The sequence below is a fragment of the Callithrix jacchus genome, chromosome 12 (genome assembly GCF_049354715.1).
Source record: "Callithrix jacchus isolate 240 chromosome 12, calJac240_pri, whole genome shotgun sequence".
Taxonomy (NCBI): Eukaryota; Metazoa; Chordata; class Mammalia; order Primates; family Cebidae; genus Callithrix; species Callithrix jacchus.
Genome location: NC_133513.1, coordinates 70,753,351 through 70,781,258, shown reverse-complemented (window position 1 = coordinate 70,781,258; position 27,908 = coordinate 70,753,351). Strand labels below are relative to the sequence as shown.

The 27,908-nt window shown below is 38.6% G+C and overlaps 1 protein-coding gene across 6 annotated transcripts in view; it reads right to left on the bottom strand.

Moving 5' to 3' along the window:
• SLC16A9 (solute carrier family 16 member 9) overlaps window positions 1–27,908 on the bottom strand; it is a 53,699-nt gene that overhangs the window by 12,753 nt on the left and 13,038 nt on the right. For 3 of the 6 annotated variants that reach the window (XM_009009897.5, XM_002756340.6, XM_035268365.3), the window contains exons 2-4: window positions 19,685–19,914; window positions 9,141–9,284; window positions 32–127 (exon numbers count right to left, since the gene is read on the bottom strand). In XM_009009897.5, coding sequence (XP_009008145.1) covers window positions 32–127; window positions 9,141–9,284; window positions 19,685–19,880 — 436 coding nt within the window. In that variant the 5' untranslated portion in view covers window positions 19,881–19,914. Of the gene's footprint in view, window positions 1–31; window positions 128–8,909; window positions 9,285–19,684; window positions 19,915–27,908 lie in introns of all 6 variants that reach the window. The other 3 variants (XM_078345929.1, XM_078345928.1, XM_035268366.3) reach the window with 2 other exon arrangements.

Here is a 27,908-nt window from a genome sequence, read left to right as displayed (position 1 = left end):
TGAAAATACTGTACTAATTTTGAAAATGTACCTGTTGAAATCAGGCCAAGTGCAAGTCCTCGGCGATCGTCAAAATACTGGCATGTAATGGTCACTGTTGCAGTGTATAATAAACCACATCCAAGACCTAAGCATGAGAAGACATTGCATAAATTAAGACACTGTATTAGTTCAATGCAAGAGAAAGTATGTCCAGTAGGACATTCCATTACTCACTGGCTAAAACTGCTAGAAGTGCAGACTCCAATATTCCTTCCATGTGTGTAGCCCCAACAGACACAGTGGGCAGCCTCATTTTTCACCCCACACCCACCTTAAGGTAAGGTCAAGTAAAAAAGTATCCAATGTTTAAATCACGAATGAATAATACAAATTTAAATTAAGACATTATGGAGAGAGAGAGAGAAAATGGCTAAATTCACATACCAAATAGCAAATTTAATGAAATTTGCCCCTTAGAGGTTTATGCCTCTTCCAAGTCCTTGCTACCAGCTGTGTTCTTCCTCTTGTACATTCTCTAAACAACTTTTAAAAGTACGCTTCATCACCCAAAGCTATTTTGTTAGAGTTTAGCCTGCACACCGCAAGTCTGCAAAATAAAGGCTCTCAGGCAAGTCCTGTGGGGTTCTCAGATCATATCATCATAGTGAAATTTATATTTGTAAGTCTTTATCTTTTAGGAGCGCATATTACCTTATTTCGAAGTAAAATGTAGTGATGTCTTTACTTTAAAATACTTTCACCAAAAAAAGGAAGCACATACGACAAGATATTGACAACTATTGGTGGGCATACAGTTGTTTGCTATACTATTCTCTACTTTTCTGTAAATTTGAAATTATTTTATAATTAATAACAACAAAAAATCTTAAAACTAAATTTATCTTCCTGAATCCCAAAAGTAATATTTAACTCCAGGGCTCTCATTTGTTAGCTTAAAATTTTTTTCCCTTCTAAGTATCTGACAACCCCAGTTTGTTTTCATATAATTCTCCTTTGGCCCTCACTCATTTATGCCTTTCTTCTGCAACATCATCTGTTCTTCATCATCACTCTAAAATAACACGTAAGCCATAGTCTAAAAACTGAATTAACCATGGCCTATTACATGAATTGTTAAGATCATTTTCATTACTGAAAATAGTTACTTGGACTACGATTTCAGAGAATACATGAGTTTAACAAATATATTACGTAAACATTTTAGGAAATCAGCACTTAGTCCAGGACTCAGAGGATCATCCATAATTGCACACATCAGAGTCTTATTAATGAAATGAGATAGATTAAAACAATCAGACTTTAAATAACCATTTAAAAATAGAGTGCCCCTTGGGAGGCCAAGGCGGGTGAATCACGAGGTCAAGAGATCAAGACCATCCTGGTCAACATGTTGAAACCCCGTCTCTACTAAAAATACAAAAAATTAGCTGGGCATGGTGGCGCATGCCTGTAATCCCAGCTACTCAGGAGGCTGAGGCAGGAGAATTGCCTGAACCCAGGAGGCGGAAGTTGCGGTGAGCCGAGATCGCGCCATTGCACTCCACCCTGGGTAACAAGAGTGAAACTCCGCCTCAAAAAAAATCAAATAAAATAAAAATAGAGTGCCCTTTTATGTCATTCACAAGGAAAAAATGCTATCTCAAAATCTAAGACATGAGTTGGATTAATTTATACAAGTGTCATTACTACACAGAGGACACTTCAAGACATGAAATAAAAACTGTTTCTAACCAATCAATTTTGTGAAGCCAAAAAATGTCACCCTTAATTAAGACTGTCTCTGAAAGCCTTTGGAGGGGGCTTTAGTGTAAATAACGCAAATTGACATTTCCATTATTCATTCATGCTTTCCGTGATTGCGTAGTCAGAGCTGTGTCAAATGTTAAGCTTCGAAGATATGAAAAAGACATTTCAGATTACTAAGTGTTAATGCCAAAGAAGTTGAAACAACTTTTAAACTTTAAATCTTATACTAAAATGAATTTTTTAAATGATTTAAAGGCTACAGGGTTCAGATAAGATTACTTCACTTTTTTTTTTTAATGTAGCAGAAATCTGAAATGCATTTACTTTAAATTTTTCAGTAAGCAAAAGGTGAGGCCAGGCGCAGTGGCTCATGCCTGCAATTCCAGCACTTTGGGAGGCTGAGGTGGAAGGATCACTTAAGGTCAGGAGTTTGAGACAAGCCTGGCCAACATGACAAAACACCATCTCTACTAAAAACACAAAAAATTATCCAGGTACACAATGGTGCACACCTGTAGTCTCAACTACTTAGGAGGCTGAGACAGGAGAATCACTTGAACCCTGGAGGTGGAGGTTGCAGCAAGCCAAGATCTTGCTACTGCATTCCACTCCAGCCTAGGCAACAGAGCAAGACTCTGTCTCAAAAAAAAAAAAGGAAGAAAGCAAAAGGTGGCACAATACCTCTCTTCATCTGCTTCAGGACAATCTTAAACCAGTAGTTGCTAAAAAGAGGTCCGTGTATCTACCGTCCCTAAGATCTTTCATGAAGTTAGTCAAGTCAAAACTATTTTCATAATAATACTGAGATGTTCTCTGCTTTTTTCACTATGTTCACATTTATGTGGATGGTGTAAAAGGGATGGTGAGTAAAACTGCAAAAGCCTACCACAAACTAAGGTATTCCTGAGGAACTTTACACTTTATAGGCTTTACCACCACACCCTCACAGTAAAAATAAACACATTTGTTTTCCAGGCTTCACCTGAATTACAATAATTGCTGCAAGGATAAGCACTTAAGTGACTGTTTTATAGCTAGCTAAAATAACCACTTTTAAAATATAACATCATTTTATTTGAAACAATGTCTGATAGACAAACTATGGTTGTTTAACCTTGGGTGTCTGGCTGTTATTTTCATGGGAATGAACCAGTGCTGGGAAACAACTGGCAGTAATTGTTACCAATGATAAAATTCATGTGTTCCAGCAAAAAACAAAAAACAAAAACACAGAATTTTAGAAAACTTATATCTACCAGCATGCATTTGACAGTTTCCCAATCCATAAAGATTTCTTATGAGCTTTTTGGTAATACTAACCAAAGTAATGTTTTACAATGAAATGTGTTAACATTTTTAAGTTCTTACATAACTCAGCAAATTAGTAATTTTCAAATAGCCAATGCATGAAGCTACAAAATTAGGTTTCAATCAAGATCTATTCAAAGGATAGAATAAATAAATGGATTTATGATAACAGAGTATGAAAAGTATACTGATACAGTATCAGGTTCCTCATTGCAATTAATCCTTAGGAAACTATCACTTACCAAGTTTCAGTAGAGGAATATCTATAATTACTTGATAGGGCTATTAAACACTTTTCCCTTTTTTCATTACATCTTTGTGTGAGACCAGATTTTCTTCATATACTTTAATCAAGAAGCATATTGTAACATGTTGAGTAGATAGGAGAATACAGCTGCCTTCTATGAAACCAGACATTAAAGAGATTTGCAAACATGTAAAACAATGGCACTCTTCTCACCAAATTTTGTCTTGCTTTAGAAAAGAATTATTTTTCATAATAAATACGATATTTATGCTAACATGTCCTGGATTTGTTATCTTGAAATGAATGACTAAACAAATATTTTTCAATGTCTTATCTCTTAATACAGTACATTTTAATAGACTAAATCTAAGTATAATCCTCATAATCAAAAGCTTCTTGGTATCCTAAATAAAAGAATGTAAAGGGTCCCAAGATTAAATAGTTTGAAAACCACTGCCTTAAAGCATTCCTTGGTCTCCAACCAGTTTGGATCAGACCTGTAGCAGTGAAAAAATTCTGTGTACCAACCTCAAGTAAAAGTATAACAATTTTAAAAGTAAATAAATACTTGTTTACTGACAATTCACAGCATCAATATTAGTAAGGAATAATTGTTTCCCTTTTTTAAATAGTAAAACCTAAATATATTTTACATGTTGTAATATTTCTTTTCCACACTTTACCTTCCATTTCACACACTTCTGGGTGAGACCACAACTTCAGAGGCCCCATCCCCTCTCATCAAAGCAGACATCAATCTCTTTGTCACACCCACAGCCTAAATTATAAACTTCAGTCTCTCTCAGCACTGACACTGCCTCAGTTCACTCCTCATCTTTTTAATCTCATCTAAGGCCTCCTAATAGCAGTCTCAGCCTTCAGTACCTTTCTCACCAATCTGTCTTCTAAACTGTTGTCATGCAATTCTCATCAGGTCATGCTCTTGCAATAAAGACCACATAAAACTGTTAGCATCTGGCCTGTTACACACCATGCTTTGACATGTTTGCAACTCCCCACACCACCTGTGCATTCCTTAACAAATGCACATAAAAAGACTACTGTTTATACATTTTACCTCCCCCCTCTGAGTACTTAGGCTACTGAAATGTCCTCCTCACGCCACCCCCACTCCCCTTCCAACCCATATCCACTTGAACCACATCCTGCCTGCTCTTCGAGACTAAGCTCAAGCATAAAGTAAGCATGAAGCCTCCACTGTCTCCCCTGCACACACACATACATTGGCTTCATTTCATTATTACACTTAGTGTGCTGTGCTACAAGTTATATATTTTCAAGTCTATTCCAAAGGCCACAACTAGATAATTGGTTGTGTGCTTTTGGCAAAGTCATTTAAACTCTCTAATTCCTACTTCCCCTTATCTTTAAAACAATCTTATAAGATCGTTCTAAAAACTAAGAGGCAGCATAAAAAATGTAAAGATGTGCCTACACTATCGTGAGTACTAAAAAATAGCCATGATATTGGTATGCTTTTTTTCTTTTCACCTGAGTATTATGGCATTATGTAGATACTGCCTCAGACTACATTAAAAAATCGTAGTACCTTACTACCCCTGTGTATCCATGACAGTTAAAGATTATATTTGATTTTATAACAACTTTGAAAGGGGGGGCTTGTAAAGCTCTAGTTCTCCTAAAATGGATATAAAGAAAATACACTTTATCCCATTTGCAAGAATCTTTTCCCTCCCTAGTCTCAGTGGACTATGCAGACATTATTTAAAAAAAAAAAAAAGGTGATGGAGGAGGGTGGGGGGGAAGAAAATAGAATTCTTCCAAAAATTAGGAAGGGAATATTAAGAAAACCATAAGCCAGGCACACCTGTAATCCCAGCACTTCGGGAGGCTGAGGCAGTTGGACCACCTGAGCTTTGGAATTTGAGACCAGCCTGACCAATATGGAGAAACCCCATCTCTACTAAAAATATATATATAAAAAAATTTAGCCAGGGTGGTGGTGCATGCCTATAATCCCAGCTATTTGGGAGGCTGAGGCAGGGGAACTGTTTGAACATGGGAGGCAGAGGTTGCAATGAGCCAGAATTGTGCCATTTCACTCCAGCCTAGGCAACAAGAACATAACTTTATCTCAAAAAAAAAAAAAAACAAAAAAAAACACCACATAGGTAGCTAACTAACAATGTATTCCAAAGAAAGAGAATGCAAAGACTTTTGAGTTGTGCTTTTCAACAAAGCAAAGAGAAATTACTAGAAAGAAGCTTGAGCAATTCATTACAGGCACATTCCCTGCACCACCACCTCCTATCCACTTAATTTTCATCTCCCAATGCACTGTCTTTTTCCTGATTTAGTAAAGTTATTGAGAAAACAGGAACCTCAATCACCAGATTTTGCCATGTGGCTTACAATCACTTGCCAATACATAAAGATTTCCAGTGAGCTTGTTGGTAATATTAACCAAAGTGATGTTTTACAATAAAATGTGTTAATATTTTTATGTTCTTGCATAACTCAGCAAACCAATATTTTTTAAATAGCCAATGCATGTTGCTACAAATTCAGGTTTGAATGAAGATCTATTTATAGTACAGGATAAACAGAGGCGGGGCACAGTGGCTCATGCCTGTAATCCCAGCAGTTTGGGAGGCCAAGATGGCGGATCACCTGAGGTCAGGAGCTTAAGACCAGCCAACATGGCGAAACTCCGTCTCTACTAAAAATACAAAAACGAGCCAGGCATGGTGGTGCACTCCTGTAGTCTCAGCTTATTTGGGAGGCTGAGGCAGGAGAATCACTTGAACCCACGAGGCAGAGGTTGCAGTAAGACTCCATCTCAAAAACAATAACAACAACAAAGTAATAAACAAATGGATTTACTGTAACAGAGCACAAAAACTATACTGATATGGGATCAGGTTTCTCATTGCAATCAGTCCTGCAATCTGACACATTGGTACAGGTTTTCATTTGAGCTATAAAAACCTAAACAAAATCACACCATATTTTCAAATAGTTTTGCAAAGATAATTAAATGGTAAACAGAATTATTCCAATTAATACACTTTTAGTATTCTTTTGACATTTTAGGTTGTAATATCCAATTTAACTTTAATTTCTTTTTCTCTGTTTTTAAATCTCTTACACAAATATTTCTGATCCAATAGAGCTTCTTCAGTAGCCAAAAACTGCTGCTGTACAGATCAGAAAGAAATTTAAGGAGAAAGAAATAAATGTGTATTAAACATCTCTGTATGCCTCTTTATAAACATTATCTCATGAATAGTCACAATACCTCTGTGAACTCGTATCAGTGCCACTTTATAATAAAATAAAAATGGAAGCTCAGAGAGGCTGAACAATTTTTCAAGGTCACAAAATGAATGACAATGGTTTATGCTTAACATTCATTGCATTATGTCACTCATCTTCACAAACTCTTATAAGGGCTATCATTATGCTCAGTTGAAAAATGAAAACACAGAAGTTACAAAATATGTTTACAGTCACACAGCTGGCAAGTGAAGAAAAGAAGGTTAACCCACAGGGTCCAACCCCAGAGCCTGCCTGCTAGTCAGTGTCTGATCTTTCCCTTGGTCATACTCACTAGCTTAAGAGGCCATCTAGTTCATTCCAGACAAATGAAAGTCCTTAGGATATGATTCTGCACAGAATTGCATCTTATAAATGTTACCATAAGACTGAACCCTTCTTGTTTTTCTGAAGAGCTCAAAATACAGAAATGAGATGAGTTTAGACTGTGTAATAATTTCCTGTCACTTTCTTCCGAATTTGATACTCTACTTTAAATCGTAACAGAATGAAAGTGCCAGTGTTCATGATTATCCCATTTATTTATCTCCCAAACATTCCATGAGCCCTCTACCATAAGCCTACTGATGAAATAAAACTGCAAGGAAATCAACAACGGTGGGAAATGTTAATAATTCACCAACAAGCAGTTACTCACAGGTCCCCAATAAGTGCCAGGGTGAGAGTTTTTTTTTTTATATATATTGAAATCTAACTCAACTCTTTATTTTATTGTTATCTTGCTTGACATCATTTAGTCCTCACAAGACCCATATGAGATAGGTTTCTTAGCCTGCCTTCACAGATGAGGGAGGATACAGCCATTCGTAGAGATTAAGGAGCTTGCTTATTCGTAGAGATTAAGGAGCTTGCTTAAGCTCACAGAACCTGTGTCTGCTGACCTGAAGTCCAGTGCTCCCTCCACGAGCTGATGGTTTCCTCTTAGTCACTGAGAATCAGAACCTATTGCCAAACCAGAGCAATATACGTCCTCAGACTTGAGCCTGTTTTCTGACCGAGAATCCACTAACCAAAGGAAAGACCAGGACTCTCGGAAGAAGGACATAGCAAAAACATGATGACAAGTTCGTATGCATGGAATGATAACCTGAGTCTTTCCCCAAAGAGAACTAGGGCCATCTATTTAGGTAACTGTACATTGAGGAACGTAAAATACATTTTGAACATTGTTGTTAGAGACATGACGAGTCTGCATGGCTTCCCCTTAGAGTGGGCTTACATGGGGGCAGATAATATATGGAATTACGCCCCAATTGCCCAGCCAATGGTCCTTTCCTCAGTCCCTGATATTTAATTATAGCACATACACAAATAGCTGGTACAACTCCATAAGCTGTTCTTTGGTTTCTTGGCCTAAGCAGTAGGAGTTCTCATTCCCCATAATGCCATCATAGTGGGGAAAGCCAGGTGGAAGTCCTGTGACTCCACCATCAGTAGCAACAGCCAAGGGTGTAAGCCCAAACCAATATCAAATCCCATCCAAATGGACTACTGAGTGTCCATCTCTATGTGTCAGACCAAGTCTCCTTGCTTTGTTAATTTAGTTAGTAAGATTTTTTACTTCTCTGAGCTTCATTTTCCCTCTCTGTAAAATGGGTTTTTGCGAAGAGGAAATGAGATCATATGAAGCATTTAGCAGAGTCCCTAGCACATGATAAGTACTCGGTGAATGTTAGTTGCTACATTTTCTATTATTTATTATTGAAGAAATATTTCCAAGCAGAAAAGAGGAATATTGGTAGTCAATAAAATTAGCTCTTTTCAGGCATTAAGAAAAAACTTGAAAACTAGAGGTCATCTTTTTCTAAGGCCCCACCAACAGCTCCTAGGAATACCAAATCTGGTGATTTTTAATACTGAACACAGTTAGTATAACGACATGACAAGGATATCTTCCCAAATTATCAGTACTCTAAGGCCCTGAGCCTCCTATGCTTTCCTCCCCTGTAACCAGTATCTTCCCACCACTAAGCTTTCTTCACTCACGTCTTATCTCTTAAAAAACAAAACAAACAAACAAAAAAAAAACAGTATTACTAATACATGCTTTCAAATCGACTTTTTACCTGTGCTGTGACTTTTGACCTGGGCCCACAGCAACAGATGCTATGGAATGCAAACAGCTGTTTTTGTGAGCACAAACAGCTTGACTGCCCAATAGGAAAAGGGCTACTTCATAATTTAGTGAGAAGTGACCAATGTCAACAACATCCAAGTTTTATGTTCCCCTTCTCTCACTTTTTCTTTTAGTGCTATAGAGAGACAAGGGCTGAGATGAAAAACTTACCTGTGCCTTGCAAGGAGACACGGTATGGATTGTTGGTCCTTTCAAACATTTTGATTCACTGGGCAGGTTTTTTTTTTACTAAAGCAACAATTTTTGGAGAAGTGGTCATTGAAAGTATATTATTAGCGAGCATTTTCACTCCTTTACGTTAAGTGAATCATAAACCTGGCACTGGTGAAATGATGTGTCACTCTTGAAGGTTAGGAAAGTCACAGTGACGAGGTTCCTTACCTACAACAATGCCATAGGAAAAAAACAGAAAATAGATATTGGGAGCAAAACTGCTCAACATCAAGCCTCCAGCCACCATGAAGCCACTAAAGATTGTGACGGTTCTTGCTCCAAAAGACGAGACACAGAGACTGCAGACAGGACCTAAAAAAGGAAATGAAACCTTCACTTATTATCATATGATCCATCCATCATAAGTTCAAAATGATTCTTTCCGTCATAAAACAACAAAAATAAACATTCACTGAGTATTTACGATGTGAGGCAGTTCACGTGAACAATCTCATCTCATTTTAATCTTACTGCAGCCTTGGGAGGTGGAAACTATTGTTAGTCTCATCCTTTTTTATAATGAAATGCCAGGATGATAAGATCACATAGTTAAGAAACGGGGGTTCTGAAGTCAGATTTTATTCAAATTCTGGCCCTACTACTTGGTAGCTGTTTGGTCTTGGGCAACTTATTTGATCATTCTGTGCCTTAGTTTCCTCATCTGAAAATGGGAATGATAATAGCACCCACCTTATAGTGTTACTGTGCTCTGTTGACTAACAGGCCGAAGTGACCATCACCTGGCATTGTTCTATGCATAAATGGGGAGCTGCTCATGTAACAGAATTTAAGTGATAGTGAAATTCTTTCCTACTAGGACTGTACCCAGAACTACAGAACTTAATGTACTAGGAATAAAAGGATGTTAAGGGTTATTTAGCCCAACAGTCTCATTCAACACGGAAGGAAACTGAAGCTCAAAGAAGCTGTTTAAGTCTATGGTAGAAGAAAGACTGAGGATTTGGAAGCAAAGAGAAGTATATCTGAACTGAGCTGACAACCTTTCAAGCTATGATCTTTGATTTTCAAAAACCATAACTACCAGAATGGCTAAAGACAGGCAATACTGTTAGCAAGCAAGGGGTATGAACAGAACTCTCACACACTGCTGGCTGTGTTCACTAAAGCCGAACACAGCATGCTATAAAACCCAGAAGTTCCAGTTCTATGTATATACCCCACAGAAACACCCAGGTAAACACCTAACTACAGAAACAAGCAAAACTGATCTGCATTACAAGTCAGGATACTGGCTATCTTTAGTAGGGGCTGGGGAGTTAAAATAAGAAGAGAACAAAGCCAAACTTCCAGGGCACTGCTCATATTCTGGTCCTTGGTATGAATGTGCTAATTCCATGAGTGTGTTCAGTTCATGAATATTTATGGAGCTATACTGTCACGATACATACACTTTTCTGTATGTATGTATGTTTTACTCCTTTTTGAAGCAACCGCAGAGAAACAATGGAATCCATCATAGTCTCACTATTTGTAAATGACAGAGGCAGGATCCAATAATCCAGGCACTACGTTCTTCCCAATACCTGAGAACTTCTTAAACACATATTTAAGCCCAGTTTATGGCCCCTGAGATATACTGAGATCATAGCCCAGTGCTTAAGGCTTTCCCACATTCCTTCCTGGTAAGAACTGGACCTTCCCATTTTCAGGCCCTCACGTGAGCCAGTGCAGAAGAAGAGACTGATACATTTACACGACAAACAGAGGGAAATATTTTGTGCCAGTGTTTTTTTTAAAAAAAATCCATTTGAAAGACCGAACTTATCATCCAACACAATGAGAAAAACTTAGATACTTCAAAAATAGAAACCGTTTTCAGAGTCTAATTTTACAAACGGATGTCTGACAGCGTAAGCATGACCATTCTCTGTTGTTACCAAACCACGTTGACACTGTCAGTTTTCACAAATTTTACAACACAATGCAATTGAAACACACAGAGATTGTTCCTGGCATGCCTGAAAAGTTTCAAGTTTCATCCTCAAAATGGGACTTTAACTCTTTAATGCATGTTAATTCCACAGGGAAACCTCAGAGCCTGGGAGTGTCAGGGCCAGATGGAGGGGTAATTTTCATAGCATGTACAACCAAAGCCACTGTTGTATGAAATATACATCATTGTTATCAACTATGTAATAAATTATCAAGCCATTTTTTTGGCCTAACAAATGATTTTTTTGAAAAACAATTCAAGTGTTAGGAAAAAAATGAACAGAAATTCTCTTACAGGTGAATAGCAAATTGAAAGAGGTTTAAAAAATTCTCTACTTTTACACTGCCATCTGCTGCTGATTTAGAGAACTATATCATTAGATCAGAGATTAAAGACAAAAAATTTAGAGCTGAAATTTTGGAAGTTGGAAATGGTCCAAATACCTCAATTTAAAAATGGTGAAACTGGAATTCAGAAAGATCATGTGATTTGAACAAGAGTCCATTGCTAGCCAATGACAGGCTAAGGCCAAAGTCAGCCCAGCATTCTTCCCGACTGAGAAATATTTCAATTGGGATCTTAATTTTTTCTTAGAAATCAAATTAGTAGTAAAAAACATCAGTATACTGTTAGAGTAGATAGTTAGGCAGACATGAGCAGGGCAGGAGAGCGGTCGCCCCACCCAAGAATTTCAGGTAACCATCAGGTGATGGTCAGGTGTTTATTAAATTGTTTCTCTGAAATGATAATTGGCCACAGCCAACACCAGGGGCAGACAGTCTCCCAGTGGACAGAAAACACCTGGAGCTGGTGATCAGCAGCTTCCCAACAAGATCTCAGGGGTTGAGCAAGTGGACTCAGGCATGCTCACTAAGAGGCAAAATGGTGGATGAACGGCCTTCCTCTGGGGGCATTTGACTGGTTAAGAAAAATTGCCCCTAGGGAGCATGAGCACAACCTAAGAAAACATACTACACACGTGGTCACCGTCTCAAATGACCAACACTGCACATGCAACAGTTGAGCAACAGCCAACCACAAGGAAAGAAGAATCAAGAGAGAAGAAAAAAATCCAGAACCATGCCAACTTATAAAACCCCAAGTCAAGGACTGCATGGGGCACTTGGATCTCTCAAGTGGCTCACATGGCCTTCTTCCAAGTGTACTTTACCTCCTCCTTTCACTCCTGCTCCAAAATGTTTTAATAAACTTTCACTCCTGCTCTAAAACTTGCCTTGGTCTCCTTCTCTGCTTTAAACTCACTTCTGCCCCTTGGCTGAATTCTTTCCTCCAAGGAAGCAAGGATCAAGTTTGCTGCAGACCTGTAACGATTCACCCCTGGCAACAGTACCTTTGTTGATGTCTTATAGATAACATAGCTTTGTGAACTTATGTTAGATGAAAACATAAAATTTATAATCACTTGGTGTTCAGTAGTTTAGAGCAAATTATTTTACCCTTATCCTGAGAACCTGGTTTATTTATAGATTCTATTTCCATAGATTTAAAACATAATAGTCTTATGTTTCATCAGTAATAAGGCAAAATATATCAAAATGACCATCAAGTCACATCTGCAAAACGTGATACATTTATGTGTTTAGCTCTTTGTAGTAACAGTACAAGGTCTTCAAGATGATAAATCATGTATTATTCCTCAGCACTGGATGAGTTTCAAGAGACAGATTAAATCAAAGGGCTACTCTCAGGAGATTTCTTATGAGGCAAAGTGAAAACTTTGCAGAAGGGAACTTTAGAACCAAAATTAGTTTACCTATGACATGAACCAGTGATTCCACACCTTTGGACCTGAACAATTTTAGGGGGAATAGAGGGGGGTGGAAAAGGGGAGGGGGCCGCTAATTTTTTATCTTCACAAAACATTTTGAAACTGTAATAACCAGCTGGGTACAGTGGCTCATGCCTGTAATCCCAGCACTTTGTGAGGCAGAGGCAAGTGGAACACCTGAGGTCAGGAGTTCAAGACCAGCCTGACCCACGTGGCAAAATCCCATCTCTTTTAAAAATACAAAATTAGCCAGGTGTGGTGGTGCATGCCTGTAATCCCAGCTACTCAGTAGGCTAGGACAGGAGAATCGCTTGAACCTGGGAAGTAGAGATTGCAGTGAGCTGGAGCTTCAATCACGCCATTGCACTCTAGCCTGGGCAACGAGCAAAACTGTCTTAAAAAAAAAGTGTAATAATCATCTATTATTACCACTGCTTAATTAGAGAAGAAGAAATGTTTTAATAAGCAAAAAGTGAGAAGGATGTACTTTCAGAATAAAATTTAAGACAGTAAGAAGATTATGGGAACTTCAGATATACACATACACTCATACATTCCATCTATCATTCCCTTTATATTCATTTTGCCTTTGGTGAAAGTTTTTCCTGAACTTACCAATGCCTGTGTATTGGTGTTCAAGAACCAATATTATTATTGTCAGTGTTGGTGTTTAAAAGTCACTATTGCCTCAGCCTCCCAAGTTACCACCACTCCCGACTAATTAAAAAAATTTATAGAAACAGGGTCTCATTATGTTGCCCAGGCTGGTCTTAAACCCCTGGTCTCAAGTGATCCTCCTGCCTCAACCTCCCAAAGCTCTAAGATTTATAGGCATGAGCCACTAGCCCAGCCCAGTGTGTATTTTTTATACCTATAGCTTATGTAAACTGGAAGGAGCCACATTTCAGGTGCTCAGTAGCCACACGTGCCCACTGTATTGGACAGCACAGTAATAGAGTCTCATATCATGTTAGAAGAGGACACAGAGAAATCAAACACAATTCAGGACCTAGACAAGAGGCAAAACAAACTCGCATCAAGGTTTAAAATACAACCCAAGGCCAGAAGCACCAAAAGAAAGGTCAGACGGCTTGTTTGGGGATTTCATAAGAGGGAAAACAACCAAGGTCACAGAACTGAGCCTTGTACTAAGCTATGAAGTAAGGTTATCTCAACAAAAGGAATGAACATGTATTCTAAATGGAGGAAATAGAAACATAGTCTGATTTTCCAGTTTTTAATATATTATAAGATAGTTTGGGGAATGACATTATTCCCTTTGGGAAATAAACTCAACCTCCATGCAGTTCTTTCTCCTAAAAAGTTTCAGAGAGTCCCAGGAGTGGAAAGATGGCCAGGTCTGCTGTGGTGAATATCTAAGTTGGCTGATGCTACAGTGAGAAATAAAATGTAGCAGTAACCAGGTTATGGACCTGCCATGCAGCAAGGATTTCCTAACAGAGTGGATCAGTTGGGCTTGTGAAGGTTCTACCCTTCCACCTAAAATGCAGGAAGCCCAAGGGGTGAGCTCCTCCAAACTGCAGGCTCCTCAATCCTTGCTCTAACAAAGACTGTAAATCCCAAGTTCATCTCCTTAAAAACGAAAAAAGCACTATGGAACCACACCCACTCAAATTGTTGATCTCACAAGCTCTGACTGCCTTTCTTTTTAAGTTGGTTTAGTGGTATTTAGAGATGGCAGACAGCTTAACCAAAACCTGGTCTTTATTCCTACCAATCTTAAAACTGCCTAGCACACTGGGAACCTGCCAATGCAACAGAATCCTTGAGAAGCAGGAATTCAGTATTCCTTGAAGGAGTTAACAGTGCTTAGGGGTAATGCCCAAATCCAGCATGCCAGCACTCATAATTCATTCAGCGAGTGGGCCTGGCCATACTGACTCACTATATTAACATGGTGATACATTTACTGACTCATGAGTTTGAACACCTTTGGAAGAAGCGAAGACAAAAGGGAGAGGGCAAGGACTCTCAAATCTGCTTTGAGTACAAAACTGCAGGCTAGATCTCCGAGCTATTTCCTGCTGTTTCAGCAACTGGGGAGTGTGAGAAACAGCACCACCCGGTTTCCTTGAATTTGGAGAACAATATCTAGTGAAAGGGTGCATTAGTTCATTTTAAAACAATGCAAGGCCATGATAGCTTTCTAGCTCAGTTACCTTCCATTCCTCCCTCATCAGTCAGGATTCAATCAGAGAAAATAACCAGTAGGAAGTATATATGAAGACATTTATTGCAAGGAATTGGCTTACATGATTGGCCAGATAACACACTCCTCGCTAGCCAAGTCAAAAATTTGTAGGGCAGGCCATTAGGAAGGGCATGTTGGAACTCTCAGGCATAGGCTGCACCTGCAGTTACAAGCAGATGTTTTCTTTTGGGAAAGCTCATTTGTGCTCTTAAAGCCTTTCAACAATTAAGCAAAATCCATCTAGATAATAATCTACCTTATTTAAAGTTAAGTGACATGCACTTTATTCACATCTACACAATAACTTCACAGCAACACCTAGATTTGTGTTTGAAGCCAAGTTTGACACATAGAACTAACCGTCAGGCCTCTCAACACAATCCCTCCATTCCAGCCAAACTTACTTCACCAGAACACAGCTCTGCAGTTATGGGATCCAGGCCTCTGCATAAATGTAATTTGCATGGACTTCCCTCTCCCTGTCTATCTGCCAGTGAAAGTCTGTCTTCCTATCTGGCCCATCTCAATAGCTTTCTCAAAGACTATCTATCTAAAACCTCAGAGCCATTGCTATTCTCCTTGATATCTGTGAATTCTCAAATTATTAGTTACCTTTCTTTTTCTGTCTTTTCCCTGAGATTACAAACCTCTTAGAAACAAGGATGGTGTTTTCTATCACGGCATCCTTAGCTCAGAGACCTTAGGAATATATGCAGTGAGGATGAGCTCATTCACAATGTACAACCCAGGAAGGTAGGATCCTTCCTACCCAGCTTTATTCATCCCAGGAATTATCTAGACAAAGAATTCAGGCAAGGGGAAGAAGTATTTTCTTCTCAATTACTCAAGTTTAAAAAAAAGAATTAGGAATTAAGAGTATAAAGTTCAGAACTGTACGCCTTTCACAGTTCTAATATGCTATTATAAGCTACTGTCCTAATCCAGGTTTCTCAAAGCCCAGGAGTGGGCCTTTATATTTCACATACTTAGGCACAATCTTGGCAAAGTTCCAGCTCCCTCTCCTGCCAATACTTCCAAGAACTGTCTTCATCTTTCATCCTGAAGTGATTCTCTTTTTTTGTAGACAATTTACTTTTTATGATTTCCATGGGCCACACCCAAGAAGAAATCTATAGTAGTTCTTTATTTTTAAAAATGTCAGAGCAAATCATATATCAGAGAGTTATCAAAAGTGAAAGATTGAAATTTAAATATAGAGTGCTTAAGCTAGTGGTAGTTCCCAACTAAAAATCACTTTGGGGACTTTAAAAAAATTCATGAGGCCAGACACAGTAGCTTCTGCCTGTAATCTCAACACTTTGGGAGGCTGAGGCAGGAAAACCCTTTGAACTCAGGAGTTTGCGAACAGCCTGCACTACATGGTGAGACACTGTCTCTAAAAAAATAAAAAATAAAAATAGCTGGACATGGTAGCATGCACCTGTAGTCCCAACTACTTGGGAAGTTGAGTTGGTAGAATCACTTGAACCTGGGAGGTTGAGGCTGCAGCGAGCCAATATAGCACCATTGCACTCCAGCCTGGATGACAGAGCAAGACCCAGTCTCAAAAAAAAAAAAAAAGAAAAAGAAAAAATTGGTGAATTTAGGCCCCATGATGGACCAAATGAATTAGAATGTCTGAGTGTCAAATCCACAGACTTATATATGCTGAAATTGTCCTATAGATTATCCTAATTATCTTCTGGGTTAAGAATCATTGATATCCATTTGAGTCACCAAGGTGAAATACACACGTTCCACCTCCAAGGTAGTAATGATCTACTTGTTTCTCTGTAGAATAAAGTTATCCTAAAGCAGATGGTCAACGTGGCTTGCACACTGCCAGATACTTCTTGCTAATACTATATAAACACTGTTTCAGGGTTCACTTCTCAATTTATGCTATGAGGAACCCAAAGAGGCCAACATCAAATATAGTATGTGCAGTGGAGCCAGCTATGCTGAACCTGGACACACTATCTGAAGTGTGTATATACATATATACACACACAGATGTCAGTTATAGCTCTTTAGCCATCCTTTCTTCCCCTACCACTTTTCCTTCTTGAATTATTTGCCCTCATTTTCCTATACTCATCTTTAAAAGCTTTGCTCACCAGGTCCAAGTGTCTCTTAATCTAGCTAATGACATTGGACCTAGAGAGGTTAAGTGACCTGCATAAGGTCACTCAGCTCAATGTTGGTAGAGCTAGGACTTGAATTAGCCTCTGACTCCACCCTCAAGCTCCTTCAACTACTTGTTGTCTCCCAGAATTTTGATAAGATGCCCTAACTCTCGGGTCCCTGCAAGCAGGGCTGGCTTGTTGGATCTGTGACCTATGCAAGCTGCATGGGCCCAGTGCTTATAGGAATCCCACACTTGGTTTAGTGCTCTGCTGTCAATAAATCCTTATTTTTTTTTTTTTTTTTTTGAGATAGAGTTTTGTTCTGTCGCCCAGGCTGGAGTGCAATGGCGCACTCAGCTCACTGTAAACTCCACCTCCCGGGTTCAAGCAATTCTCCTGCCTCAGCCTCCTGAGTCCTGGGATTACAGGTACACACCACCATGCCCAGCTAATTTTTGTATTTTTAGTAGAGACAGGGTTTCACCATGTTGGTCAGGCTGGTCTCAAACTCCTGACTTCATGATCTGCCCGCCTTGGCCTCCCAAAGTGCTGGAATTATAGGCTAAATTCTTAATTTTTTAACAACTATTCTGTATATTCATTTTGCACTGGGGCCTGCAAATTATGTAGCCAGTCCTGCCTAAGAGTAAAGAGAGCTGCTCCTGGCTCTTGAGATGAGTGATCATCCACGTAGAAACTTGGAAAACATGTAGAGCTGCAGCTGAATTGTCAGAGTCAGCCTCAGATCTGACCATAAATGCCCATCCTTAAGGAGATCTTGGCTTCCCTCAATCCTCAGCTCCAATCTGGAGAGACTTGTGGAAAGAAGCTTCATTCTTCAAGTATGTGCTAACTGAGTTATCATTTCAACTTTCCTTTGACCCTTGCTGGAAGCCAAAGTAATTACATTTCTGTTGAACTTAGTATTTGCTAATAGAAATAGTGACTAATTAGAGAACATTAAAAAAATTTTTTCCTCCCCACTACAGGTCTTATTTTGGAAATCAATACATGTAAATCACATTATTAACATACCAATTATCACCCACATGTACTTTGATGCCTTTACAAACAATCCTTATTTTGAGAAACTCTCTCAAACAAATCCAGGGCAAACTTTTTCTGTTTCCCTGGTGCTCTTAATGGCAATATTATTCTTTAAAGCCTTTTGCCTTGTTTATAATTTAACAAGGTAATACAACAATTGGAAGCATTGCTTTTTTTAAAAAAAAGACATCCCCTTTACAATTCAGAAGAGAAGCATATTTAAAAGAAGAAATGGCTAATGCATTTTGTGTTAAGCATATTTTCATGAAAGCATTTTAGAGCTAAAAAATACCTTACAAATCACATTTAATGTCCTTATTTCCCCCACAAGAATAGAGATTGTGATTTGCTCAATGAACAATGGGGAATTCATAGCACACAGGAAGAAAGCCCAGGGCTACTGACCCTATCTAGATCACCACTTTTTGTGCTTAAATAGTTCCAAATATGTTGGAGTAATGGTCACTAAATATTACTCCAGAGTTCAAACTATGACTTCAGCTGAAGTGGCATATAATTTTAATGGTGAAAAGGAAAATAAAGCCTCCAGTGTTCTCTCTAAAGATGGCAAGAATCACTATTACATTGTATGTCACTGTTCATCAAGAATATTACTTTTGGAGAAACACAAAATATATCACATATATCTTATACATAACACTATATTAAAATCTTTAAGAATATCATCATTGTGAGACTCTTTGCTATGTCAGCTTCTTCTTATGAAGTTCTCATGACCACAGGACATGTGATTTGACCACAGTGTATCTGAAGCAGAGAAGAGTAATTACTAGCCATGTAGAAACTGCTTAGAGGGCTGATGAGAGCCATTTGGTCCTTTGGTCCTTACCAATGTAGCTTGAACATACCTGTATCATTACCTTCATCTTCCTGACTCATTCTTATTCATGCGTGTGTGTCTCTTACAAGACTGTGAGCCTCTTAAGGGCAGGAACCACATGTTTGCTGTTCATTTTTTCATTTCCAGCATCTAGTTCACTGCCTGGCACATTGTAGAAAATAAATGAATAAAGAAATGAATGGGGCCAGGCGCAGTGACTCACGCCTGTAATCCCAACACTTTGGGAGGCTGAGGCGGACGGATCACAAGGTCAAGAGATTGAGACCATCCTGGCCAATGTGGTGAAACCCTGTCTCTACTAAAAATACAAAAATTAGCTGGGCATGGTGGTGCGCACCTGTAATCCCAGCTACTCAGGAGGCTGAGGCAGGAGAATTGCTTGAACCCGGGAGACAGAGATTGCAGTAAGCCGAGATTGCGTCACTGCACTCCAGCCTGGCGCCTGGTGACAAAGCAAGACTCTGTCTCAAAAAAAAAAAAAAAAAAAAGAAATGAAATGGATGGATGGATGGATGAGTTAACATCTTAACATATTAGGGACTGCCTGTATTTTCACATGGATTTGTTACAGTAAAAGAGTAGTACAATCATTGAATGAAGGCAGGAAAAGGTATGTTATATTTTGGAAAAAAAAGCTCTCTATGCCTTGTATAATGTTCATGATGTAGTAAATGTAATTAAATGATTAAAGAGTAAGGAGAGACATAAATGTATCCACTTACTTGCAAGCAAACCAACTCCACTTGCCAGGGATCCAACCCAGGCTGTTTTTCCTTTCCCTTCACCAAAGGCATCCAGCCATTCTATGTACAGGACTCCAACAGCCAGCGGGGATCCATAACACAAAAACTGAGTAAAGAAGGAGACAAGCACAATCACCCAGCCCCATCCACCATCAGGTGACTTTTTAAGTTCCATTGTAAGAAAAAATCAAGATGTTTCTCTGCAGGTCCTAAACAAACAAACAAACAGAAAAGAAAAGCATATTTAGAGTGTGGCAGGGCACAGCATTTGGGGTTAAAATATCTCCTCCTAAAGTGAAAAAAAAATGTTCTCCAAAGACGAACACAGAAAAGCATAAAATATCACTGACATAGCAAGTTAACAAATACATTTGCATTTATAATTTGACTGAATGATGCATCCACATGGTATGATTTTTTTTAAATTATAAAAAGACATAAAGTGAAATATACCCTTCTCCACCTTGTCCACCTTCACCAGGCTCCCACCCTGCCCAACCAGAGAGAAACACTAATTTTAGTTTTTTAGTTTTTAGTTTCTTGGGTTCCCTAGGAAGCAGATTCCTAGCAAGACGGAGACTGATTAGGGATGCTCTCGAGTTGATGCCTATGGAAGGGCACAGATGGCAAAGGGAGAAGATCAGCTGCAGATAACCTTGCAGTTATAAAGAAGGAGATTTCTAAAGTTGGGATGACCCTTCAGAGCTGTCCTGAAATGGGTGCTGAGGGCTGCCCTTCCACACTTCCATGTTGATCATGCATTGGATGTGGCTACCCCGGAATGGGTGGTGATCCAAGGTGAGGTGGCTCCCTTCAGAGGAGGCAGTCTATCCCCATAAGGGCTGACAGCATTCTTGATAGCTGCGGCAAGGACTCTGTTATTCCTGAGGGGAGCCTAGAGGGGAACTGGCAGCACATTACAATGTTCACCAACTGGAGTATTTTTCCAGTTTCTTTACGCATTTATAAGCACAACCATGCACATATTCTCAATGGCTCTCTTTTTCATTAAAAAAAAGTAGCATATTATACATTACATTCCCCACTTTCCTTCATCCACTTAACATCCTGAGAGATTTTTCCCCATCAATACATAGACAGTCATTTTTATAAGTACATAGGATGCATGTATACCATGTGGCTGTATGCTTGCTTATTTATTTACTTTTTGAATAGGCAAAACACTTGCATGTTTCAAAAATGAAAAAAAGACAAAAGATATACAACCCCTATCTACCTATTTTCCTTCTAAGCCTTAGTTCCTCCACAGGTAACCAATGCCTTTTGTTTCTTGTATATCCTTCTAAAGTTTCTTTATGCATACACCAGCAAACTCAAATATAGATTTCCTCTCATTTTCAGCACTTTATATACATTGGTATGTGCCTTGTTCCCTTTCACTTGACAAATATCTTGAAGCTCTTTCACATCAGTGCATACTGACCTCCCTTATTCATTTCTTTTCTTTTTTTTTTTTTGAAACAGAGTCTCACTCTGTTGCCAGGTGCCAGGCTGGAGTGCAGTGGCACAGTCTCGGCTCACTGCAACCTCTACCTCCTGGGTTCAAGCAATTCTCTTGTCTCACCCTCCCCAGTAGCTGGGAATACAGGCGCACACCACCACGCCTGGCTAATTTTTGTATTTTTAGTAGAGACGGAGTTTCACCATGTTGGCCAGGATGGTCTCGATCTTTTGACCTAGTCATTCACCCGCCTCGGCCTCCCAAAGTGCTGGGATTACAGGCTTGAGCCACCGTGCCCGGCCCTTATTCATTTCTTACTGCTGCACTATATTCCAGCATGGGACTTTATCTTTGTTTGTTTGACCAGTCCCTATGACTTGAATGAAAAACCATGTGCAGTGAAAAACCTTACACATTCATTTTTTTTTTTTTTTTTTTTTGCTTATAGGCATATCTGTTAGGTAAAATCCAAAAGTGGAATTGCTGAATCAAAGAGAATATACATTTTTAATTGTAATTTCAGAAAATATTGAAAAAGGGTGAGGTAGGAGGATGGCTTGAGCCCAGGTATTACCAAATTGAGTTCAAGAGAATTGAACTAATTCACATTGTCTCCAGGATTTTGAGTGTGTTGTGAAACTTGGGTTTTTGCAAATTTATTGGTTTTAAAATAGCATTTCATCACAGTTTCAACTTGCATTTCTTATAGTATGAATATTGTACATTATTTTGAAGACAAAGAGCCAGTTGAAATTCCTAATTCTTAGCTGTATGTGGATATTCTATTCTGTTCCATTGGTCTGTCTATTCACACATCATTGCCACATTTGTTTCATAACAGAATCTTCTTTTATAAAAGTCCTATTACTATATTTTAACCTCTGCTGGGGCTTTTTCTCTCTTTACGATTACACTACTTTTGCAATATTTTGTGGCTATTCATATTTCCTGTTTATTATGAACTTCACAATCAGCCTGTCTGGTTCAAAAAGAAATCAGATGATGCTTTCATTAGGACAGTTTCAGTCAAAAATTGATGTAAGGAGAATTGACCTTTTATGATGTCAATTGATTCTAAGAACATAATATGTTTTGCGTTTGTTCAAGTCTCCATATATGTTCTTAGTGTTTAAAATATTCCTCAACATTTCATTGTATTATATTTTTATAGATTTTATCCTTCTGCTAATACTGTATTTGGGGCCATTTCTTTGATTTGTCTTCTGTTTGTATGTTTAAAAGCTACTGATGTCTGTATGTTAATTTTGCATCCCACTTCCTTATGAAATTCTCCTATTCATGGTAGATTTTCAGATGATTTTCTTAGGTATATACAATACGCAGTGCAATACAGTCATATATTCACCTACAGTTATAATTTTTTATCTCCTTATATGTCTTGAATTTGCATTTTTCTATTTCTGAGCATTACTACAAATAATGGTTATTACATTTTATCAAATGTATTTCCAGTGTATAGGAAGATAATCATACAATTTTCCCTTTATAACTTTTAATATAATAAAATATCTATTTTTCACTACTGAAGCATCCATGAATCATTGGATTAAATCTTCCTTGGTTCATGCACTCTTTTGACTATGTTAGTTTACTTTGGGGGGATTTTTATGAATTTCTACTAGGTGTTGGTACCCAAATGATGTTTACTTTATTCAAAAATCTGAGCTGGGCATGGAGGCTCATGCCTGTCATCCCAGAACTTCAGGAGGCCAAGGCAGGCAGATGGCTTGAACCCAGGAGTTCAAGACCAGCATGGGCAACATACTGAAATCCCATCTCTACAAAAAAATACAAAAATTATCCTGGTGTGGTGGTGCAGCTGTAGTCTCAGCTACTCAAAAGACTGAGGTGGGAGGATATCTTGAGTCCAGAAGTTTCAGGTTAAAGTGAGCGGTAATTGCACCACTGCACTGCACCACTGCACTCTAGCCTGGACGACTCAGTAAGACCCTGTCGCAATAGCAACAACAAAAAAAAAGACAAGAAAAGAAAAATTTTCCTTCTTTTTCTAAACAGCATACATGGCAATGGATTTGGAGATCCAAGGCCTAACCTCCATGTCCCCAGCAGGGCCTCCCACTTAACCTGCATCTTTCATGTCTCTTCACTATGCCAGTTACTTTACTTTAGTCAGGTGCACTTTACACTTTACTTTATGGTCAAGTGCAACAGAGTCTTTGTCCACAGATTTTGCCAAACTATTCACTTGGCTGTGGTTTCAATAGGTAATGTCTGAAGACAGTAGAAATACCAATTATCTATTCATACACAGCCTAACTAGATGACAAGGCATTTGCTTACCTTCAGAGTCATAGCTACACCTGTCATTTGCCTGGGCTTCTGTGTATTTATTTCTTCACTTTGATTTCAGAGCTCTGGGCAGAACTCACGTCACCATGTACCATAAGTCTTTATACAAATTAACTTTCAACATTTAATAACCAAAAACAGAAAGTTACCATTAGTGAACAAAACTGTAGGTCTAAAATCCAGACACTGAAACCACATGATTGTATTAATAACCCAAACTTCCAAGTCAAAAACTTTTGTAGTAATCAGATATGTCCCTCCATTGGAAATTTACTCTCTGTGGTACCTACTCTATTGTAAAAGTAAACAGTGCAATTCTGGTGTTTCTAATGACAATTTAGTACTTTACAATTTCTGTTCAGAATCCTCTTTAAAGAAAATAACATCTTAACTCCCCAAACTAGATAGGAGATGATAGAAATAGCCAAGGATCTAAAGAGACGAAGAGGTTGTATGAAGACAAATGAATACAAGATTGTCCTTCATTCAAATGCTCCAATCACAGCACTTCAGGAAAAGTACAAATTTATATAGACAAAGCACCAGAATCACGAATAAAGCCAGTATTCTTGGGAGGTTGCAGGTAATGGGGGATGAAGAATTATCTCCCTTACCAGTTTTCAAACTTAAGTAGACAAAAGTGCCTTTCTACACCAAATACCTCTGCCCTACCTTGCATTGCCATGCCCTGCCTTGGGTGACATTTCAGGATATAGGACAAGAGCCAAAGAAATTCTCACAGTAAATATTCAAGAGAGCAAATCTTGGAAATACAAGCTCCCATGCACATCCACTTTGACTAGAAAGGCAAGTTTTTATAGTGCTAACTAACAGCTTCTGATTTGTCATCTCAGAGTTTAAGATACATGTAGGCTCAGTAGAACACAGTGAAAACTACCATTTTGTGATTTACCGTGATCTGTCACAGCAGCACCCTCCTCCCATAGCTTCCTCTGTTCTTTAGGTGCCTCTCCACTAGCTGTTTTTCTGATGTTCTGTACTGGGTAAGGCGGTTTTACAAATGGGCTAGCCTTCATTCCTCCTTTTTTGTAATGGTGCTCAATTTCCTTTTTGAGGATATAGATCTGCCCTATATCCTCAAAAGGACTGTTAATTAAGTTTCCTTCACCTTGAGCAATAGAGCAGTATATAACCCAAGATAAGCCAGTAGGCTTTCAGCACTCTGAATCTGGAGTGAAATGCGATAAGGAAGGGAAACCTGTGGAGTTTATGGATCCCCATGAAAGTGCACTGAAGGGACTTCTGTCAGTCCTGCTACCTTGACCTCCTAGAGATACCAAAGCCTGGTTTCTCCAGCCCTCCGCATTTGTGAGCTAACCCAGTAAATTATTTTGTTAAGTTATCTGCTACTCATTTCTTTACTTGCAACTGAATATATTGTGAGTAGGCCGTAATTTCAAGTTGATTATTTTAACCATCTATACTCTCTCTAGTTGGTCCCATTTAGAACAAAGGTAAAGCTGAGGAATATTATTGATGACCATAGAATATAAGAATACAAATGTGCCATATCTATTTTTAAGAAAATTTCTTCTTAATATCCTCCCTTCTTCATATCTTATGATCTAATATGATCAATTCCCTTATCTGGCATTCTTTTAAATAAAAATTCCATATTAACTAAAATTTCCACTAAGCCCAGTTTACAGAAATTCAGCATGATAAAAGTGGTCTTAAAATTTAACTGGGTGTGGTGACATGAACCTGTGGTCCCAGCTACTTGTGGGGGTGAGGCAGGAAGATAGCTTGAGCCCAGGAGGTCAAGGGTGCAGTGAGCCATGACCACGCCACTGCTCTCCACCCTGGGCAACAGATCAAGATGCTGTCTCAAAAAGAAAAAAAAAAGATAATGTTGACGACAAAGAAGAAGAAGAAGGAGGAGGAGAAGAAAGTAGTCTTTATTCAAAATGTTCTTGATCACTTACATTTAAGTTACATTGTAATAGATACTAAGGAAAACCAGAAGGTATATAGAGTATGTTACCTGCCCTCAGGAGCTCTTTTAACTCACTTAGGAAGGTAAGATATGTGGCACATGGGAAGGTGTGTGCACATTGAAAGGTATATGCGTAAGAGTATGTACATGATTGGGTGTCAAACAAGTAGATGATATTAAAAGTTTAGGAGTCAAGGGAAATGAAAGCACTCAAGGTGGGAGCAGGAGTACAAGGCCTCATAAAGTAGGTTAGTCCTAAAGAATAATGAAGAGATCCATATAATGGCAGCCAAGGCAAGAGGAATGACATGAATGTACGTGTGCAGGAATGGCCTGATAGATTTGGTAGAGTTGGAGAGGGTAGTTCTTACAGAGCTCACAGAGCAAAACAAGATTAGAAAAATGGTACTCTCTGGCCAGGCGCGGTGGCTCAAGCCTGTAATCCCAGCACTTTGGGAGGCCGAGGCGGGTGGATCACGAGGTCAAGAGATCAAGACCATCCTGGTCAACATGGTGAAACCCCGTCTCTACTAAAAATACAAAAAATTAGCTGGGCATAGTGGTGCGTGCCTCCTCTACTCGGGAGGCTGAGGCAGGAGAATTGCCTGAACCCAGGAGGCGGAGGTTGCAGTGAGCCGAGATCGCGCCATTGCACTCCAGCCTGGATAACAAGAGCGAAACTCCGTCTCAAAAAAAAAAAAAAATTATAGTAACTGGATCAATTTTGTCACTTTCCATTGACATTTCAGAATGTCAGTGTATCATTTCTCTTCTAAAGTCAAATAAATATAGTTATTTATCAACACCATTTTTTAAGAAAAAGAAAAGAATCCACCCTGTTGTGCTTCTAAAGTATTGAAACTCTTTGTTAAATCATACTGAGTCATCTTCATTCTGTGTGTGTGTGTGTGTTTGTTTACAATCCTGTAAGCATTTTCTACAGTATGAAATTGCTATTCAAGGGGGTGAACTCCAAATAATAATTTTACTACAGTCGTGAATCCAATTGTGGTGGCCTGGATCAGACTGTCTCAGAAGTCAAGATGGGATGAAACTACTTTCATGTTTCTGCCTACTAGCACACTAAATATTGAAAGTAAGAAAACAGAAAAGAGGATATAAAAATCAAGGCCTCTGTTAAATGTCTACATCTTAAAAATGAATGTTACAGCCAAACAGTTATAAATACATATAGAAAATAGTCTATATATTAAGATAGATCATAGATAGACTATATTAAATATAGTAAATATTCAGCCAGGTACGGTAGCTCATACCTGTAATTCCAGCACTTTGGGAGGCCAAGGTGGGTGGATCACTTGAGGCCAGGAGTTTAAGACCAGCCTGGCCAACATAGTGAAACCCCATCTCTACCAAAAATACAAAAATTAGCTGGCTGTGGTGGTAAGTGCCTGTAATCCCAGCTACTCAGGAGGCTGAGACAGCAGAATCGCTTGAACCCAGGAGGTGGAGGTTGCAATGAGCTGAGATCACACCACTGCACTCCAGCCTGGGCAACAGAGCAAGACTCCATCAAAGAAAAAAAAAAAGAAGATATTAAATATACTAAATATTTTTTATGTTACATGTGATGAAAACTGATAAACATTTATAGATAATGGATCCAAATGCCCATCAACTGAGGAATCGATAAATAAAGTATAATATATCTACACAATGGACTATTATTCAGCAATAAAAAGAGAGGAAATATTTACACATGCAACAACATGTATAACCTTAAGAACCTTAAGCTAAGTGAGAAAACATAATTGAAAGAGACCACATATTGTATGACTCCACTTATGTGAAATGCCCAGAATAGGCACGTCTGGAGAGACAGATAATAGATTAGTGGCTGCCTAGGGCTAGGAGGTTTTGGGGTAAGGAGAAATAGGGAGTGACTGCTAATGCATATGAGGTTTCTTTCAGGGGTGGTGAAAATGCTCTAAAATTGATTGTACTGATGGTTGTACAACTCGGAATATTCTAAAACCATCAAGGGAGCTATACACTTTAAATAAGTGAGTTATATGTAATTTATAATTTAATAAATCTGTTACCAAAAAAAAGTAATATTAACCCTCACTATATGAATTTGTCAAAACTCATCATACTGTATGCTTATAATTGTTTTATAACACAATAAATTTAATATTTAAAAGACAAATGCTATAAATAGAGTTACAATGACCAAATATATGGCCTGAATTAGAGATAAAATTAACAGCTACATGAGACTTTTCATAAATATAAGCACCCCCATATCCCCCTACGGAGGTCAATGGTCCTTTTCCCCATACACATCCACTCTCCCCATCTGTACCTACACCCAAAATTTTAACCTAGTAACAGGTTTGTGTGAGTAAATAAAATCAGGAAATTATGTGTTGCTTATTTCATTGGTATTATGGCTCTTCAAACAAAGGGGCAACAGAGAAAACTTCACCTCA